Source organism: Drosophila biarmipes, chromosome 3R, assembly GCF_025231255.1.
Source record: "Drosophila biarmipes strain raj3 chromosome 3R, RU_DBia_V1.1, whole genome shotgun sequence".
Lineage (NCBI taxonomy): Eukaryota > Metazoa > Arthropoda > Insecta > Diptera > Drosophilidae > Drosophila > Drosophila biarmipes.
The window spans coordinates 10018584-10039856 of NC_066616.1; the positions used below are offsets into that span (position 1 = coordinate 10018584).

Consider the following 21273-nt stretch of genomic DNA (forward strand, 5'->3'; position numbering starts at 1 on the left):
TGGCTTTGTTTTGGACTAATTAAATTTGAATGACTATTTTCACTTAAAAACTTTTTGCCCCAATGGCTTGGGTTTGCCCCGCCAGCTTCCCCCGCCCATTGTTTTTGCTTTTATTTCTGCTTCTGGTGTTTGGCGGTGGCGCCAGGTTTTGTTCAAATGTTGCTGGGGTTGGCTGCTGGCTGAAACTCTTGAGTGAGCCATAAACAATGTGGCTGGCAGCCTGGCTAAAAACCCGAGAACGAAAACGAAAACGCACCCTCCTCTAAAAATGCCAAAGTGTCGCACGGGTGTCACACAAAATATTAGAAATGATACTTAACCACAGAATTGCAGAGCTTTCGCTTTTGGATCGAGTGGGTGTGTGGATGTGGGTGTGGGAGAGGGTGTGGGCGAGGGTGTGGATGCGAAGAGTTAATTGTTTGCGGGCCAACCGTTCTGGCCCCCTTTTTCGCATCCGAAATGCCAAACTGTGAAATTAGCAGCCCGGCCAAATGGCAACCGGAAACGTGCCGCAAGCCGGATATAAGCAACACTGGGCTGCACCCGCATCAAGGGGATGAATTCCATTCCATTTCCACTGGGCTAGTTGACAGCCACAATAAGCCGAAACAGGCAACAAAAAAGCAGAGCGGCCATAACAAAACAAAAACTCTTTTCAATTAAAATCAAAATTGTTCGGTTGGCCGACCTCAAATACATTTCGTGATTTTATTAGCCGACCATAGATGAATTCGCTTATTTAAAACTTAATGCAATCGCTTTCACATTTGCTTTCTGCCTTTTCATTTGCAACCATAAATAGCCCGGGGGATAAAGGATATTAATGGATTTTGTTTCGGCCAGCCGGCTAGCCATAGTATCTATATGCTTAAATGCAAACCGAAATGAAAATAAAAGGAAATTAATAATAAGGAATAAAGCCGCCGCCGACAAACGATGCATAAATAAATAATACCTACAAACGTGCGTCTCCGGAATCCCGGAAAACCCGGAAAATCGGACTCACGGACTCGTGGACAAGTGGGAAGCGGCAAGGGCGTGGCGGAAAATCAATAACAACAAAGCATGATTCGTCTGACCAGCAAAAACGACAACTACAACTACAAAAGGCCACTTGATTGTGGTGCACAAAAATTTAATTGTGCTCAATTGAAATGAAATCAAATGAAATTTGCGTGCAATTGTGTCTGTTGTTCTAGTTGCCGGCGCTGGGCAGCGCACTGCCAATATCTGGAATTAGCCCAAAGTGTCGGTTAAATTGGAGTATACAGATCGAAGTGCTTACCTCGAGAGAACCTTTGATTCGGTTCAGTAAATTGAATAACAAATATGTGGGCACTAACTCTGAAAATCAAGAGAAGCGATGGCATAGAGCAGTATTACTTTCTAAACACTATAACTTCTTCATATCTCATATAAATTCAAATCATATATAAGTTAAAATCATAGTAATAATAATAAAAATTAGTGCTTTAAATGAAATAAATGTAGATTCAATGTATGCAAACAATGTACAAATTATATTTGTATCTTTTTTGAAAACGATTATTTGAAACGTATTTGTAATGAATTTAAAGTGCCCTGCTGTATGACGATTTTCTCCGAATTCGAGTTTCCAAAATCACCGAGAAGACGATTATCAAATCGCAAATACTAAAGATGGCTGCAATTTCCACACACACGAAGTATCCCCTCGAAAATTCCCCGATTGCAATCATTTTGGATGAGTACTTCTATCTTTCAACGAGGCCATCCCAATCGATTGCAATGAATTTGTGGTTTTCCTGCCCGGCATTAAGCTCAACCTTTGGCTGTGCGGCCAATTTAATATCCGTCATTCTTTACCCTTTAAAAATCGAGCACGTGGAGCGCTCTCGGCCGTGTTTTTGGTATTCCGGATGGCATTCGGGACGGCATGGTGTACGCATGGTACGGGATCGACCGCAGTGCTGGCGGCAACATCCAGCTCGTTACCGAAAAGCTAAACCGTGCAAAATCAAATAAAAAGCTATGGTAATTGGCTGTCGGTTGTAAAATTTTACAATCATTTCCAGTGTTTCGGTGCGTTGCCTGTTTGTGGTTGAACTAGGGAAAGTTTGTTTTTGACAAACTAACGCGAAGGCTGCGAGAGCATAATGCGGCACGTGAATGCGCATTAACAGGCGTTGCAGGCCCCCACACACAGAGGGACACGGACGCCGCCAATATCAATATCCGTGGGTCTGATTAAAATGAAATATGAACATTAACCGCATTTGTTTAAATATACATCGAAACCGCACACACTGCGTGCAAACACTCACACCACCCAGTGGAAGCCAAAGCACACACTGCGTATGGGTGATGGGTGAGGGTTTAGGGGTTGGAGGTTACGGGGACAAAGGCTTAACTAGGGGACTGCGGCTATTTGGCTGCGCTGAGATAATAGACAAACACACAAAACTGCGGACAAGAACATTTAATAATGAAATTGAATTTACAATTATTTTTGTTTTGTTTGCCCACGCACACATAGACGAGGCCAAACAATGGCTCATCTGTGCACTGTGTGCCGTGTGTGTCGTGTGTGTCGTGTGTGTTTGCCAGGATGTGCGAGTATGTGGGCGGAATAAATATTTGATTTGCATTTAAAGCTGCATACATCAAAGCAACTTCCCCCGTCAGCGTCGGTTTATGGTTAAAATTTAATTAAAATCCCTTTGTTTGCCCATGCTGCGGTGACCAATTACATAATAATTAATGCTAGATTAATGCTGCCAACTCCTAGCCGACGCAGAACAATGCAATCAATCTTTATGGCTGACGCCGCCGCCGCCGCCGCCACGAAATAAAGTAATCCAATGCTCAATTAACGCAGACAGTAAAATCTTAAGTAATTGCAATAAAACAGACTACCCCCGCAGTACATATATTTTATAAAGTCCCTTTTTCCCGCTCGGCTGAGGCGCGACCTGAAGATTGAGTTGGCCCAACAGAAAAAAAACAGAAGAAAGATGCCATAAAATCAACGCCAAGGCAGCGACAGGATGACGACGAGGTAAGTCAGCCACTGCCAGGACTTTCTGGCTGAGGAGTCAAAGGACCGGCGCTCACCCTCAATTTTCGGGCCCCCGAAATGAAGAGCTTTCACATGTCTGGCGCATAAAAATGGAGCGTTGTTAAACGCACCGCTGGGAAAACGCGAAAAGCGGAAGAGGACGCCCCGGAAACCGGAAGAAGACGGTGGCGCAAATGTCGCGGCCCAACTTGCTGGTGTCGGTATCTATTTATAAGCAAGGAGCGGCAGAAAAAACAAAAACAGCAGCAGCAGCATCATCACATCAGCAGCAGCAGCGGCATCAAAAATTGCTTATGTTTTCATAAAATGAAGCGCAAACAATTTTTTGACTGAAAAGCATAATAAAAACAAAAATACAACAACAAGGGTGTGGGGTGCTGCTAAGCAAAAGTCCCCTCCCCCCAACTTCTTTAGAGAGGCTGTAATCTGATTTTATTATAATTTTGATTTTGCTTTCTTTTCATAAATTTTATAACAAACCCCACGAAGGCAGTATGCAAAAAAAACACAAAAATAAGCGAATGAATGTGGGATAAAAAAAATAGGAATCAACAAGGAGAATCGAGCCCAAATAAAAACAAAGCATGCGCGTGCCCCCAACAACCACGAGCAATAATCATAATAGCAACAACACTGCGGTCGAGGAGCGAGGTTAACTAAGGTTAGGGGCTTTTCCGGGGGTGTGGGTGGGGGTGCCAGGGGGCGGTAGTGGGCGGTAGTGGGCGGCCGAAGGTGTAAGGTGCCAGTGGGCGGGGCAAGGCCGCATTGTCTGGCTGATTCCTGTTTCCCAGCGTTTTTGGCGGCTGCCAAGCAGGCGTAAAATAATAAACGCGAAATAAAGTGGAAGCCCACAAACAGGATCACGCACACTCCCACAGAAGCCCACACACATGTGGTTGGCGTGCACAGGGGAAAACTAATGTTATCAAACTCAATTACAGAACAAAAAAAAGGGGTTAAGAAAAAAACAAACATTTAGTTGTGTTTTCCGCATCGAATGTAATCATCCAAATATGGGTTAAATAGAAATTTATGCAATTAACATTAACATAATGCCAATCTAAGCCCAATCAAGAAAATCTGAGGAAAGTCTTAAAAACGTTGATATATTCAATTAGAATTGTATATAATAAGTTGCATGTTTATAGCATAATCGTGCCACATCTTTGAAAGGAAAAAAAAATTCAAATACAATTTGGAGGCAATTGTAAAACATTTATATAATGCCAACCTAGAACCAACCAAAAAAATTTGAGAAATGCGTAAAACACTTTGATTAACTCGATTAAAATTTAAAGCCAAAAAAGAATTTTATTTTTTTGTTTTTTATATACATGCCTAATAAACTTTTGTTGTCATCTCTATATTCTACATAAATTTATATCTTTAAAAGGAAATCTCCGCTTTTTTTCTACTGTGTATACGTGTGTGCGGCCTACTAAGCCGCGGTTACACGTGGAGCCAAGATGGCGACTGGGCCCTTCGGTCCTTTGGCAACTGGCAACTGAGTCTTTGGCCTGCCCAGCGAAGCGTTTACACTGATTTTCGCTTTCAGTCAATTTTAAAGACAACTTGAAGCCGCATAACCAACCAGCGCCATCAGCACCGAGTGGCAGGGCCCATTTCCCATCTCCCTGCTGCTACATTTTTAATGAGATTAAAATAGGCTCACACAGTGCCAACAACACGGGCACAACAAGCAACTCTCGCCGGCGAGGTGTGTGTGCGTACTTTATGGCAATTTGGGGACTTGTACGGCATTTTTTCCCCTTGCAACTCACACGAATTTTAAAGAGTTGCCTAAAAGGCTTAAGAGATTTGACGACCTTATCCTCCGGCCACCTTCGCAGCAGCCTCCATGTCCTCCCGGCCACTCATTAATCTACAACGCATTAATTTCTCCGCCGCAAAATCCAATCTAAATTACATAAATCAACAAGCCGTAACGAAGCCGGCTGTGTGTGTGTGTGTGGGCCCTCGAATGTCCTTCGTCGCTAGTTGCCAGTCCTGAACCCCAGCCCCAGCCCAAGCCCAAGCCTCCGAAGCCCCACTTCCCCCACTCCCGGTAATTGGGTCACTTGTATGCGAAAAAGCAGCGAACTGTTGCATGCAAAGTACATGCGACATCGCGGGGGCGGGGTGGCACAAGGGGTCCCTGGCCAAATTGCGATGCAATCTAACAGCTACTTTGTCAAGCAGCAGCTGCGGCAGAAATTGCAGCAGCGACTGCATTTCGATTGGCATCGCCGCAGCTATGCAATCGGAATCATCGGCAGCCCCCGCCAGATTTGTGCGGCCTAATTAATTAATTGAAATTCATGAATTGCACATGCGACTGGCGCTTGAAGAATGGCAGACATCGCAGCGCACTCGGCCGGGCGTTTAATTCGAGCTGACAGCGATCCCACAGCCGATGCTGCATATTAATTGCAATCAAAGCTCAATGGGCAACGTTTAAAACTAAAGGGAATGGTTCGGGAAAAAACGGCTGGGGCAGGGCGTCGCGCGGCGGCGGGGAGCAAAAGCCGCAGCGAAAGCCGCTTAGGCACTCGGGCGTGTTTTAATTTATTAATGGGAATTCATCGGGCTGCGTTTTTCCTGGCTCCCCACCCCAACTCCCATCCCCATCCCCATCCCCCATCCGAGCCACAAATCCAAGGCGGCCGTTTGACCTACTGCGACTTATCTGAGCGACGCGTAATTTCGATTATTAAGTGCCACTTAATTTAGTGGGCGTGTGCACCGGGGGACCAGCCGACCGCCTTTTCCCCAAGCCCAGGCCCAAGCCAAATCCAATAGCGATCCGAAATATTGAAATTGAAATTGTCAACGACGGCGGCGGCGGCGGCATCGGCGGCTTTGCCTTAAACCAATCGAACTGGTTGGCACCGAGTGGTTAGTGGATTGTGGATGGATATCTGGATCTGGTTTTCCCCCGCGGCGGTCATCGGGGAAATGCCGGTAGCCGTCGTCTGACCATTGATTAAGAAATTCGTGATATATTTGTGTCAGATAAGAGCAGCGAAAGGTTTCCCATTTTCGATTTAGTGCGAGTGGGCAAGCCGAGCAGGTCCATCAAATATTTACATATTCCACATGCCAGGTAAACGTGGGCAGGATCGGGGCACATAAATCAGGCACATCAGGTTGGAAAAGCGCTGGAAAAATAATGCTGAAATTCGGACGGGCCGAAGGAGGAAAATCAAAAATTAATTCGCCCACTCCCGCACACACTTTTCAAAGGCGAAACTTTGTGCCAGCAAATTACTCAACTCGACTCAAGTTGCGGTTCTCGAGTGCATAATTAGGAGCAGTTTAGTTGGAGGCTTGCGACTCTTCTCGTTTGGTAATAATAACATCAAAATAGCGTTGTTTATTTATGGGAATATTGAGACTTTGTAAAGTTCTCGAAGGAGGCCAAGAAGAGGTGCCCTTCTAGCCAACACAAAACCATCTTTGCAAAGGCTTTATTTATGTAGTTTATGAGCAATCTAAAAATCATTATATATATGGATACTAAGTAAAATATTCAATTAATAATCATTATTTTTAAATAAAGTAACATATCATGGAGTTTAAGAAAGAGCACAATTAAACCAAGACAAACAAATCTGTATAGAAGAACACCAATTTTTATAAACTCATAAAAAATTGTATAAAATATTCAACATTTTTCAGTTTTTAAATGAAGTAAAAATATGTTTCTTTTTAATGTTCCAAATTTGTTACTTTTTTAAAATTAAATAAAATAGAAAAGAGATTAAGAAAAGGCACACTCTAGCCAAGACAAAAAATTTTTAAAGGAAACCCCATTTTTACAACATTTAAAAACTAAACTTATTTACATCTTAAAAGCGTTCGTTACTATTTCAGGAGGGCAAGTTCAAATCAATTTGCCCTATAAACATAAGGTTTTCATAACAGCGGCCCAATTTCCAGCAAAGCTTACATAAGACCACTCAGGGGGACTTAGGAACTACCAAATGTTGGCCCAGTCAGTTGGAAATATTTTGAAAACATTATGGATCGGCTCGTTATTCCCCAAGCGCCAGCTGGCAATCTTTCGAACTCGGCTCTCTTCCGCCTTTAAAGCGCCTAACAGCGGCGAATATCGTAAGTTTCGTCTCGCATTTAAGAGAGTGCCAAGTTTAAGAGCGAGCGCTTTCGAGTTCGAAAACGAAGCAGTTGGCGCTGATTTCAAGGGAGCCCGTAGGTAGTGCCTGAGATACTGAGATACTTTATACGTTTACTCGGTGGTGTGTGTCGGCATGTGCGAAAATCGCGGATGTAGGCCAATGGGTAGACGACGACGAGGACGACGGCGACGACAAATACACGAGCGGCACAAGAGCGCGGCACAGTATGCCACACAAATGCTGAATAGTTGCGGAAGGTTATGAATTTCCGTGAGAAATTACTACAAGTAATATGTGAGTGTTATATGGGCGTGCAGGGGCTCGCTGGGTCCTCTACTGGCAGAGTGGGTGGCGATGTGGGGCGGTGGGGCGGTGGGCCCTAGGGCTACAGCCATGCATATATATGTGCATTGGTAGGACTCGCTCGTGTGTGGCCACGTGAGGCGTTATTCGCCAGTGAGTGTGCTCATGTGTGCAGGCCGATAACAATGTTGCACTTGCTAATGCATTAATTTTAATGCACTTTCGGCTCGAAGCGGCCCGGCCCGGCGGCTCTTCTCGGCTCGACTTGAAACTAGCTCTCTGCTCACTTAATTACTTGAATGCACCGCAAACTCACCAAGTCAGGGGTTATCCATCTTGCTTCCGATTCGCCTTATCCCCCAAATGAATGGATAGTATGCTATATATATAATGCTCATGCACCCGGCTCGTCATTATCGCTTTCGCAAAACGCTTTTGTCTTCGGTGAGCAGTGGGAAGAGCAGGGGGGCCCGGGGGAGCACCAAGGGGAACCGGATCCCGAGGCAATGGCCAAAGAATCCTTTGCTCCTTTGCCGCCTGACACTTTTGTGACATTGTGCAAATGAATAATTGTGCTTTTCTTTGCTTTGCTGGCGACCACAACAACTGCACATCCGTTCCACATCGCTCGCTCAATGTCCCATCATCATTATTATCATAATCATCAGCCGCGTTGGGGGCCATCATCGCGTTCACTGTCCTGCCCTGCCAGTTGGCGAAAAGCACGTTGCTCATTCGCCGGCTGGGCCACCAGCCATCGGCCATCGGCCATCGGCCATCGTCATCATCATCATCAGCCTGCTCATCACCACCAGAGGGCCAGAACGTCCTGTGCTGGCCAGCCTGTTCTCGACCATCGCCGTCCGACCGCAACAAAACAAGCAGCTAAACAGTCGCTTAGCCCGGCCAGCCTGACTACTGACCCCTTTTCAATGGACATCCGTTGGATTTAGCCCTGTCTCCACGTCGGCACTCCGAGAAAAGGGGCGAAGATCGCGTGGGGAAGTGCTGCGAATTCCATTTATACGAATATTGGCTAAGGATCTGCGGAACTCCAAGCATAGCTGCTTGGAAAAACTACTCTATGTACCTATAGGTACTGAATGATCCGTGGTACCTTAAAAATTGTAGCTAAGATACACATCAAAAAGCCTTATTTAGTTGATTTCAGTTGCTTAAATCTTAGAGTAGTTTTTGCCATCAGTTTTCTAAGTTAATAACTGGTATTATAATATGCTTGTTGACACTTGCTTGATTTAATACTAATTGACTTATGTGATAGACGAATTTTCCCTGAATTGCCACTGCATTTTAAGGTAAATCCAGTCACTCGATTAGCTTTAGGCTAATTGTATTAACAGACTGCAAAAGTTCGCGCGTTTCGATTTATAATTTAATTTTTTCACCCTGTTTAGTGCTAATCTTTCCTACCAACTCTGGGCAAATCCTATGTGTAGTTCGTCCCCGCTTTCTCCCAGTGCAGTATCGCCACTTAGCCAGCGTTCGGCGTCCGAGTCGCCACTGTTTGCCATTCATTTTGTTTCTGTTTGCGCTTTGATTGACGGAGAGCCGTGAGCTGGGGCTCTGGGTCCGGCTCCTCGCGCTGCATGTCCTTGCGCTTGTCCTTTCGGAAAACCAATGCCATTGCGCTGCCCCAGCATTATTAATGATTTTTCCAAAGTTTTCGTTACATTTTATGCTACATCTTCTGGCCCGCTGGGCCCCTCCTCCTCCGGTCGCCCAGCTCTCCGGGTGTTGCTGATTTTGTTGCTGCCCGGCTGGCGTATTGTTGATTGTTCTTTTATCTCGTCTCCGTCAATTCGTTGCGTTATATTGCTGTGTTCCATTTGACTTTGGGTTTTGAATTTCCGCCAGATCCCACGGGTTCATTTCCCGCCAGCTTTCCCAAGCTCCATCTGCCCCGATTTTCAGCTTCTGTGTTCTGGCCATTGTTTCTGCTGCTACTGCTGTTGCTGCTTCTGATTCTGGCTCGGTGTTTGGCCAACGTATTACGCTTATTTGCCCGGTTTCGGTTTTGGTTTCCCCCGGACAACAGGACAACATGGCTGCCGCTCTTTGCATCCTTGCTGCTGCAACTTCCGTTTCCGGCTTTTTTGCCCGGCATCCTCCGCCCACCGCCCTCCATTTCCTCCTAGAAAAATACTTGTCAATCAGTTATTAATTGCTTTTCAAATTTATTGAATTTGCGGTTGCTTGCAATTTGGCTTTGCTTTCTTCTCCATCGTTTTTGTGGCCCTTCGTGATTGGCAGAAAATGCTGGCATCATTTTTATATCCTTTTTTGCCATGTCCGGCTTGCTGGATTTTGTGCATGTCAGCCCAAGGTTCATTAAGCTGCATTTTTCAGCAATTTGCAACCAAACCGAGTCAATTCGATGGCATTCTACGCATTTAGCATCTAAGACACACTGGAGGCAATAAAGCCTGGCCAAAAGAGTGGCCCGTAATGGAAATGGAATGGCACACAAGCCAATTCAAGTATCTAAATGCACAAAGTGAAGAGATATTGGGACAATAATTGTTTGAGTCTATGGGACAACATAATTGAACATTCCGAAAGGAGCTGCAATGCCCAAAAGGGGTTTTTATGCAGAATAAATTAAGAAACAATGATAATTGATATATAATTGGTTATACCTTAAGATGTTTCATTGATTTATCAGTAGAATTAGGCTGCTGTGCGTTTTAAATTTAGGTATCCTTAACTTAAATAGTTGTTAATAAATACATATTATGTCAAATATGGTTCACATTATTATGGAAATATTATCAACAAATAAACACTTGTTAAAAAAAAACTGAGATCAATTAGGCTCTAAAATAAATAATATCCCTGTACTTCTCCCATGCCAGATTCCACGGGTCCTTTAACAAAACTACATTAACCTTAAAGAAATCAGTTAGATTGCAAATTTCTCCGCATCTAGCCCACCTTCACCGCTCTCATTTGGCATGTAAATATGTAAAGCAATTTGCCACTCTGCCAGCCATTTGTTTGGCTGCCTTTCATTTCGCAGGCTTTTGCCGTTTTGATGGCGCTCGTTAATTGCATTTTCCTTGGCCAGGTGATAGACAAGCCGCGAGCCGAAGTGACTGCAACTCCGGTCCTGAGTTTCACGATGTTACCGACTTTTCCAATGCCAACTGATGTGATGTGATGTTATGTGATGTGAAGCTCCACGATGTGCGATGTGCGATGCGATGCGATGCAATGCGATGCGGTGAGGACAAGGACAAGACATTCGGATGTGTCAGTTGCGACAGTTGGAACAAAGCGATATTTAACCAAGGTGACAGGTGGAAAGCGGGCAGAAACCGGAACAGTGCGCGTGAAAGGTATGCGGCCGCAGAGCAACAAACAGCGAGCGACAACAACGAAATGCAATTAGCAAATAGATGTGGTCTCCGCCGTATCTGCCTCTCTGTATCTCTGCCCCATCCTATCTGTGTGTTTCATTAAATCCCCTGCGTTGTTTAATAAAATGCCCACAAAATAGTTTTTAAAAACCGTTCTGCCCTGGCGGAGAGACAATATGCTCCACATTTTATGCTCTGAAGTAGTCTATGGCAGCACATATGCCTGCAATGGACTCTGCGCCTCACTAACTTCAATTGCTGTGGCAAAAGGCATATGTTTGCATATAGTATGTATATGGAGTAGAAAGCCACAACTTTCCCATAGTCACCCCCGTGTAGGAGACCCATATAGTCCATGGCTTGTCTTACTTTTGTTTCGCCTTTTATGGCAGCTAAAACGCAGGCAGCATATGCAGATGGCCTCGTTGCTGCAGCAGTTGTTGCAGCCATACTGTACCCTGCCACACCATAGTTTGCTGTTCGCGCATCTGCAACATCTTGTTGAGCTGTCAAAATATGCTTGTTAACAACATTTGTTGCACCGCAGCAACAACAGCAGCTACACAGATACACAGCTACACAGCTACAAGTCTGAAGACCAAACACTAAACGCTAAAGACTAAAGCCGGCGAGCGGTGCAGCTGCTTTGGCCTAAACATGTTTGCTGAAGCCGGAGCTGATGGCCTATGTGTATATCCATTTAATTTCTGACAGCCAGAAATTTTTAGTTTAAAGGCGACAAAAATAATCATGGAAATTGCCGTTTTTCTGGCCTTATCTCGGGGTAAACTTTCCATAAATAGCCAACTGGGTGGGAGAAGATACATGGCTGCTCGCCCAGACGCCTTGGGCGTGCGTTTGTCTAATAGATCAGCATCAGCGGCTACAGAAGGCGAGCTGCAGCAGCTCAAATGTGTTTCCAGGCCATTTATCATCAGCTGCCCGCTGTCTGCAATTTCAGCGGCATTCATGTTGCAGTTGCAACAGCAACACCAGCAACACCAGCAACATGGGCCAAAAACTAAGCTGCTGCCTCGAGCCGAGGCTTGAAATTCGAGCAGCGTGCGCGCACAAGGTGTCTACTTTTCAACGCCCCAGCCCAGAGGAGTCCGGACTGCAGACTACAGACCTCCACAGCTCCGCAGCTCGAGAGCCCCGTATCTGCGAACCAAAGGCCCAGCCCACTTGCAACTGCTTGGCCAGGACCCAGAGCAACCACTGCTGGTCAGCCCCGGAGTCTGGCTCATTTACACTGAAATTATTCCGCATAAATCATCTTAATGTTGCGTGATTTTTAGACGGCCTTTTAGCGTCTCCCGAATGTCACTTAAAATCTGGCACATTAAAGCCAGCGCAGCCAGCACAGCGCCAGCACAGAAACAGGGGGAATGGAGAGCGATGACTGGGGGCTGTTTCAACACCAGATACGAGCATAAATCAAAATTAAATAACAGGGAATGAACTCCACTCGCTGGCCGGCCTTGTGTAATGGAAACCCTTGTTTGTTTGGCCAAAAGGGGGAAAATTTAAGCACTGAACAAGCAAAAGTTCATCTACGACAACATAAAATCCAACACGCTGGTAAATATTAAAATGCGTAAGGAAGGTATGTATGCTGGACAAATGGAGGGTTTCAGGTGTCCAGAGTATCTCCCTTTGACACGAGAAACATACGAATTGGTCTTCAAAGGCTGTGTGTGTACTTCAGGTATTTAATTCATTGACAGCAGGTGTGTAGTGTGCGGTAGGTGTTGCAAGTTCAAATTTATTTATGCTTTTAATAGGGCTCTTGCGAGTCTCAGGCCCTCTGGCCGAGTTGAAATTCCCTCTTGATTTTCACCCAGTTGTCCCAGAGGAATTCCTGCAACTCAGAGCGCTTTAGCTTTTGGCAGTGCTGAGCTTTAAATAAAACACACACAAGCCCGAGAACTCTTGAGCTGTCAGGATTGAGGCTAAACTTTTCATTTTTATTATGTACCGGCATCTGTTGCCTGTCGAGACGAGTTGGCGAGGATGAACAAGGAGGCGCACTTAATACATAATTCGTGTACACATTATAATTACAGGCGATGCGATGCGATGCGATGCGCTGCGATGTGGCCCCGGCCATAACATTTCGGTTATGGGCCCAAACAAAAAGCTACCAACCGATTTTAGACTTAGCAGATCAAAGCCCACACGCGCACAGCACATGACGACGCACTTTGAAGTTGATTTACTTCAACTTGGAGTTGGCGTTCGCCGGAATCACATCTTTGAGTTCGCAGCACAAATGATACTTTGTTGACGTTGATGTTGCCACGGGAGAAACGTATGATGTGTATGCGGCGCGTTCCGGGCGAGAATATGGGAATAAAAAGCAGAGGCAAGCGAAATTTCATTAGAATCAGAGCCATTCGGCGGGTTATTGTTCTTGCCAGACACTTTTATAGGGCCCTCGCAACTTACGCCTTCGTTTTTGGGCCTGCAGCGGGCCCTCTGCAGGAATCGCATTATCACCGGCGGCATGTGCTCCTTGTACATCGCGTAGTGCCGCAGGACGAGGCGGCAGGAGCTGAAGTGCACACAGCGGCCCTCGGTCCTCTCGGGCGTCTGGCAGCTGGACCCCGCTTCGGAAGAGGGTCAGGCACGGGGAGAAAGGAGCGGAAAATATGCGAGATTTTAAGAAGATATCAGAAAGTATGGGGGAGAACAGAAAACAGATGAGAAAATATGGCAGATTTGGGAAAAATGTCTTATAAACATCGTAAAGTCCATGCTATGGGGCTATATATGATACAGTAAATGCAACTTAACTCGAATAAATTATTTCTTTTTACCAATATTGTAACAAAAGTATTACATTCGCACAAGCAAGGTATACAAAAATAAAATATATCTATTACTATACAGATAAATAATCTGTAACAAGTTATTACTTGGTATTTAAAATTATTAGACCATATATAACCACCATTCTCTTACTCCAGTTTGGAAAGGATTGTGAGTGTGTCTCTGAAGTTCTAATTTCAATTGAATCAAAGCAAGTACAATAAAAATCTTGATAAGTGGAATATAAATTGACAATAGAAACATTATTTTGGACATATTTGTAATGCAATTTTAGGTATTATAAAATTGTTTAAAAAAGATATATTCTATTCATAACTGGGATCCTTGGCAGCAGAATGAGTTCACCAACTCAATTTAGGAAATTTTCGCCCTAATTGCTCTTCAGCGATGCCAATCAAAGCGGCAAAATACTTTATGAAGCACGGTCTGCCCCACAATGGGGATACAATATCACAGGGACTGGCTGTTTTTTCGCGTGTGGCTGGATATACATATATCCATAATCAATGGCTTACGTGTGTGGCCGAATGTCGATGGCATGGGGACGAGGAGGAGCAGGATGACGAAACCGAACGGAATCAATCGAGATGTGCACCGCATTGTGAATTTACAATTTCGGAAGCAGTTGTTACGCCGCAGACTTTTCCGGGGAGGATGGCAGGATGGCGAGATGACGATGCGCGGCAGTATTTGCTGCACGGTATGTATTAAAGTCGCGTTAAAGTCTTAAGAGCTTTAAGCGGAGCAGAGTGGAAGCCAGACTGAGTCTTGGACCGAAACTGGCATCGGTCTGGGTCTCCAGCTCTGTTCTGGCAGCAGATTGTTGCTCAAGTAAACAGCTTGGGCTTGGGCAACTTTTGATAAGCGAGTGGAAAAAATGGGTGGATGTGTGGGGCGCGGAGGGTCGCTCTCTTATCGACGGCGTGCAAAACAAGAGGCCAAAAAATATGTACATAATATGTAAACAAAGCACACAGATACTCCGCACCCACACCCTTGGCAGGGCAGCATCCATAAACACATGTTTGAGGCGGCGCGTACCAGTTTGAACTTATGCCGGCCGCCTGCCGGGTTGCGTGGGGTTAAACGCTAACGCTAACAAAAGCAAATGGAAATTTATTATACATATACATGTAGATATATTGCAAAGTTCGAAATGAATTCTAGCAGCTGTGGGCTCGCCGCGCAAACCCCAGAGTCACCGTCTTCATTCATCTCTGCAGCTGGAAAAACCACCAATATTTGCACAGGGAGAAAGGGTCGAGTACATCCCAAAATTAAAACTAAGGATAAAAGGATATATAAACATATAAAAATATATATCATAAATGTATGAGGATGTTGGGCTACTTATTTCGCCCTGCTATAAAAATAAATAATGGAACTATTAAATAAATACTAGATCATTAGAGTATAGTTAAATATTATCTAAGAATACTGAGACACAAAAAATTAATTATATTTTTAGTTTCTATTACCAAGCTGTTATGAACCATTTAACTACATCAACGAAGTTCAATGTAACTGACACTTCAAGCAAACCGGAATTATCTTACAAATCTACGACTTCTTTTTACGTTATTTCTGAAAATAGTTGTTATTTAAACAATGGCATGAGTGACCTATATTTGTGGTCAGAAAACCCGCCTTCGTATCAATATTTTTCTAGACAGTGTAAGTATTTTCTTTTTGATTGCGTAGATATGTCAAAATAGCCATATTCAGTGATTGATGGTAGGCAAGACAGGTAAGCCAGCAGCTTGTAAGCCGCTTACCTGGGAGCATTTCGCCCCTGCTCGAGAGCACAATGCACACTTCTAATTAAGTATCCTCGGGGCGCTGGTATTGTTCAATAAATACCAATTTATGCCTTCACTTGCTGTTTTGGCCTGGCTTATAGGTTGCCGGCGCCTTGCCCCGGCTTTGCCCGTCTGCCATTTCATGGCCCAAAATCACAGTCGAATTCAATTTTATTCAGCCCTTGGTCTCGCACATGTGCATGTATATAGTTCGCCTGCCAAAAGAGGAGATTTTAATAAAAATGTAAATTTTTGTAGTTGCCTTAGGGGTTCTTGGCGCTGGAAAAAGCCAATAAAAAAGTATTGCTCGTTATGAACTTGGCGGCAGTTTTTGTAGCTGATACCCGCAGCATCCCAGCCCCAGCGCCAGCCCCAACGCAATCCGGCCAACTCAGCCAACTCAGCCAACTTGGCCAACACAATCGCAACACACAGGCGGTGCACGCAACTCCCATTCCCACTCGCATCCGAAAGTATCATTTGGCCAGGTTAAAGTTAAAGTTTTTCGGCTGCCTCCGAATCTGAATCTGAATGTCATGCCAATTGGCTCTCGGTCTCCCATCGCGTGCGTTCCAGAAGATTGCGGCTTTATCGAATTATAATTGCGGCCATAAAGAAAACTTTTTATTTCCTTTGAATTTTAAGTATTCCCGGTGCCCTGAGTTGGTTTTTGCATCCGTACTCAAACCCTGAGACAATCATTTGAGATATCCTGTTTTTTTCCGAGATTCCCAGAATTTTGTCTCAGTTTTAAGTGCTTCCGAAGTTATGTCACAAAGGAGAACACATTTAGTTTGGCCATTAAAAATAGTTGACAATTTTATGGTTCCTTGTACGTTTTTTATTCCCCTTTGAATTGATTAAAATTAAGCATTAACTTTCTCAAAACGACAAAAATTCTTGTAAAAAAACGATCATAATTTTCGTAAGTTTTGCAATAAATGAAAGCTGTTTGTTTTATAATTTCTAAACAAGAGGATTAATTTGTTTTTTATCGACATTATGCCTTGTGCATGGCTAAGACAAATAATGATTGATTTAATAGACATCGAAGCATTATCGAACGCATTGCCAGACGGAGGGCAAAGTGTTGACAGAGCCATTTGATGGGCCGTAAAACCAGCCACATCATTAAAAACCCTTTCCCGAGAGAAAATATTGACACTGGGCCGGCTAAATGCCCGGGGTCCCCGGTCCCCCATTTCAATTTGCTGCCACTCACCCCGCATCGATCACATGTGTAAACGTTTAAGTACGATATTTAGATATGTGTACGAAAACACAAACATGCCGGAACCGAGGCATAAAAACCCGAAATGCGCATAATAAAAAGCCATCGTCATAGACTTCAACTTCCACTCCGACTCCGTCTCCGGCTGAATGGCCCCATAACCATGGCCCATCCGACACATAGAGTCCATGCATATATGCAGTATCCGAATCCGAAGCTGAAACTGAAACTGATAGCCGGCGTAGCCCTTTTACAGATGTGCGATAAAACAACGGGCCGGGCAACAAAAGGCATCGGAAAATATGAGAAACAAAGCATAAAATAAAACACTTCGGAACTTCGAGTTGACAATTTGAAGACGCCAATAAAGTTTCCTACGCTCCTCGTTCCATCGATTGTTGCTGTTGTCATTGCACCCTGCCAGTGCACTGAAAGAAGTAACAAAGATACTTATAAATTTACACCTAAAATAAATCGCACTAGAAAAGTTTAAAAATAATCAATACTTTGAAATATTAATCACCAAACAATTTTCTGATGATATAAACATAAAAAGCTTTTTTCAATATTTTTTTAAATGAATATTTAAATATTTTCAATTCTAGATCATTACTACATTTTGGAAAATCATATACACATTTGTCTTTTTAAAAATTTGTATAAAATAGCAGTTGAATAATAATAATTTCAATAAATTAAAAAACTCCATAAAGATTCATTTAATTTAAATTTTTAAATTGTATAGTTAATTTTTCAGTACTTCAGCAGGACTACCCCACTATCAACAAATATTTCATGATATACATTTTTAATTTTTATAATTTATTTTTTATTTTATTTTAGATTTGCGAGTGTTTATTAAATTAAATTAGAATTTCCACCTAAGAATTTTCTTGAGCCATTTACCCAAAATGTAATTTTTACTAGAATTGTGGTAAGTAAAAATACTAATTATTTTTGTGAGTTTAAAAATGTACTTTCCAATGGCAAATTAAAATTAAAACTATTTTTAGATTTAAGTATATTTTTTTGTTAAGCTTATTTTTTATTAAAAGCATTTTTAATATAAAATGTATAGTTTTTCTTCTATGTGCCGCTGCTACTGCCTGCATTTTCGCTTTCGTCTTTTCCACCAATAAAAATTCTTTGGAAATCATTTAGGAAAACGCATGCATGCACATCATGTGCACGCCAACGCCCACGCCCCTCCGGCTCCCGCCCCCGCCCTGGGCCACGACCCCGCCCCCGACTCCCAGCACCCCCGCTCCGCACTCCGAGAGATTCCCAGGGCGGAGATAAAACGCGTGTCAGACACGACAATGCCATGGATCATGTGTCAAATTGTGACTTGCAGTTCATGGCACTCTCCGGGAGTCGCAACTAGTTACCTGCCGTCGAGCACTTTCGCATGCAGATGCTCGGGTGCGGATAGTCGAATGCTCAGCTCGGGGCGACGGCAAACGGCACACGCAAATGCACTTTTTGATTGCCATCGGGTGTGCTGCGCCAGCCTTGGAAGAGCATACCACCACCCACCCCGGAAAATCCCCCCAATTTCAATCCGCCAGCCACCAGCCACCCACCCTATATCTGTCTTTGGCTTTTCTTATCTGGCCCTGGCTGTTATTCTTATGAATAGTCGAGTGCGGGGAGCGCGTCACGGACACATCTGCAGACTGCACTCCGAAGTGTGCTGTTGCATTGTCGTTTTATTTGATGTTGGGGTAAAAGCTTTTATCAAAAATCGTATTGCATGCAAATTAGATTCCTCTCCGATATTACTGTGTCTCGCTTTTGTCCGCCAATCTGCAAAACTGCAGCCATCTCTCCGCTTGATGGCATTGTCGCCCTGGATTTTCGCCTTTCCCCACTCCTTTTCATTTTCCTGAAGCCGAAGCCGAAGCTGAAGCTTCTGCGGGCCTTCTTGCGATAAAGATACCGACGACATGCACACGACAATGCTGCCAAACGCTGATGATTCAGACATTGCGACCAAAAGCAGTCTGATGATGCTGCTGCTTACGAGCGGCGACTGTTGTTGCTGCCGCCTCGGCTGCTCTTGCCGCTTTGGCTGCCTGGTCTTTTGTCGCAGGTCTCAATTGACTTGATAAACTCCTTCCTACGGTTTTTTTCAATTCCGTCGTACGCTTGAGCTTGTTAACGTCAAGCGGCTACACACAGCCACACTGGGGGAAAGGCGGGGTGATAAGGGGAAAAATACATATCATCCAAGTATACCTAAGTGTCAAAAATTATTTGCTGTTTTCATAAATATAACTTATCTACGAGACTCTTTGTTAATGAGCTTTACCTAGCTTTAAATATATGACTTAACATTTTGAAAATTATTTTTTTAAGGGATTTTTTCAAAAATCTATATTAAATATAAAGTATTTATACCACTTAAATATTGTTTAAAGTCCAGTCCTTGTATTTTTAGATTTAAGCTACAAAAATGTGAACCTTTTGCAATATCAAACATTTGGACAAGATAAGTTGGCAAAGTTTTGGTTACTCTTAAAAAGTGTTTTGAAAATTTTCCAAAACTTTGTTTAGTTTTGTGTGTATTTAAATCAGTGCGTTCCAAAAATATCAATTGCAAAAAAAAAAAGAATATTAATTTTTTAGGCTAAGCTTTGTGATCTTGGACTAGTACTAATGGGAAATTCATTTATCTCAGTGCTGTAAATAACTAAACTAATATTAAGTGCCAAATTAGTTGACAATGAATTTATAAACCTTATAATAAACTTTTCAAACAATATTCAATTTTTATGCTTGCACATTGTAATAAAATCAAAATATATCAATTTATTTAATGGACTTTAGGATACCCTTTTTTAACTTGGCTTTGAAGCTATGAGAAATGCATTTCTCCCAGTGCCCAAAATCAGTGACGGTTGAGTAGGGGCAGGGGATCGAGACAGTCACAAAGATGCAGGCGTAAAATGAGTTCATTTTTTCTGTGGACTCTATCGAGCACGTCTTATCTGGAGTCGCATACGTATTCGGCCCTGGCCAGAAGGGAGTGGGAGTGCGAGCTCGGATGCTGTGGCAGGGCCGGGGGAGGGGGAGGGGCTGCACCGGCTTAAACACACTTGAATGCATTTCCATTTCATGGCTATGGCTTCATTGCCGCCAAACGTCGGCGTCTGCCGCTTTGTCTGGTGGCTATGCGCCAACTTGCCAAATAAAAGGGAGAAAGGACCGAGAGTGGGACTGGAACACCTCTGGCTCTGCTGGTGTTTGTGTAATAGCGTTCATCGAAGCTTAAGGTGTATAAATCACACACAATGCGGTCTTTTGTAGTTCCAGGCGACACTAACACTCACACTCGTAGACACACGGAGAACTGCAGTGGAAAAAGTGCGCAGCGTTTAGCTCGATTCTTTCCACTCGTTTTTCACACTTTTCCCCGGCTCTGCGGTCTGCTTTTTGGGTCTAAATTATGGCCCTGACGTTCCGCTTTAAAGGCAGCTGGTCTCGGTTTCCGCTCGGCATTTAAATAATAATAAAGCGATAATATATTTTTTTTTAACAATTTGTTGCACTGCTTGTAATCATTTGTTAACTGTCTGCGCTCTCTCGAAGACCCATGGCGAGCAGAAGGCGTTTAAGCCGCTTACGAGCTCGGACCACTTGAGGAAATGGTCGGATTGAACAAAGAAAACAAAGCTGGCGCAGAAGCACAGGCAGCAGCAGCATAGTTAACTAATGCCCTCTGATAAAGAGTCAAAATATTTAAGCGGCATATTTAAAATCAAATAAACACATCAGCCAGCAATCAAAAGCTTGCTGAACTGTAAACTGAGCTTAGTTGCGCTACATTTAAGACCCGGCATCGTCGTCGTCGTCATCGTCGTAGTTTTCCCAGCTTTCCCAGTTTTGCCAGCCGCCTTTAGTCGACCGGCAAACGACCCACATTTAGCCCCCGGCTTTAAGTAAACAGCTTAGCTCAAGCCGGAGCTCTGCATCCCATTCTGCATCTCCAGTCTCCATCTGCATCTGCATCTGCAAATGCACATGTACATTTGTATCTGAGTCTGCAGACAAGAATGGGCCAAAGATTCGCCTCGAATTTGTTTATGGCCAACTGGCGATGCAACAAATGTAGTTACATTGCGTAGATATCTCAGTCTGTCTGTGGCAACAAATTTGTACACATGTTTCTGTCATTTTATGGAATTATGTGTGGCCCAGCCATGAAAACGACAAACGAAATAAAATCACTTTTCCCCCGCACGCATTCGTTTCGTTCTGACAGACAGACAGACGCACCATGGATGGGAACTCACGGGTAGGCATAAAAAATATTTATTGCTCTCATATAAATTATTGGGGAATTAATTGAGGCTAAACGGAGGTGCTGCCCGGCTGAAAATCCACACATAAATCTCAAATATTGATGACTGACAAGTGAGGTGCTAAGGTGTCCCAGGGATTCTTGGGAAATTGTGAAACGAGATGAAAGTACTGGCCTCTCAGCCAAGTACCGTTTCCCACACAATAGCCCATCATTTGGAAAAGTATCGAGTAT

General features: G+C 43.7%; 1 protein-coding gene across 1 annotated transcript; it reads right to left on the bottom strand.

The window, feature by feature from the left end:
• Positions 1-12802: 12802 nt before the first annotated feature.
• LOC108031274 (uncharacterized) lies at positions 12803-14506 on the bottom strand. Its single transcript, XM_017104515.3, has 3 exons — positions 14222-14506; positions 13323-13483; positions 12803-13152 (listed from the first exon to the last, which is right to left on the bottom strand). Exons 1-3 carry the CDS (start codon positions 14304-14306, stop codon positions 13090-13092), a joined length of 309 nt encoding a protein of 102 aa, XP_016960004.1. The 5' UTR covers positions 14307-14506; the 3' UTR covers positions 12803-13089.
• Positions 14507-21273: the final 6767 nt, after the last annotated feature.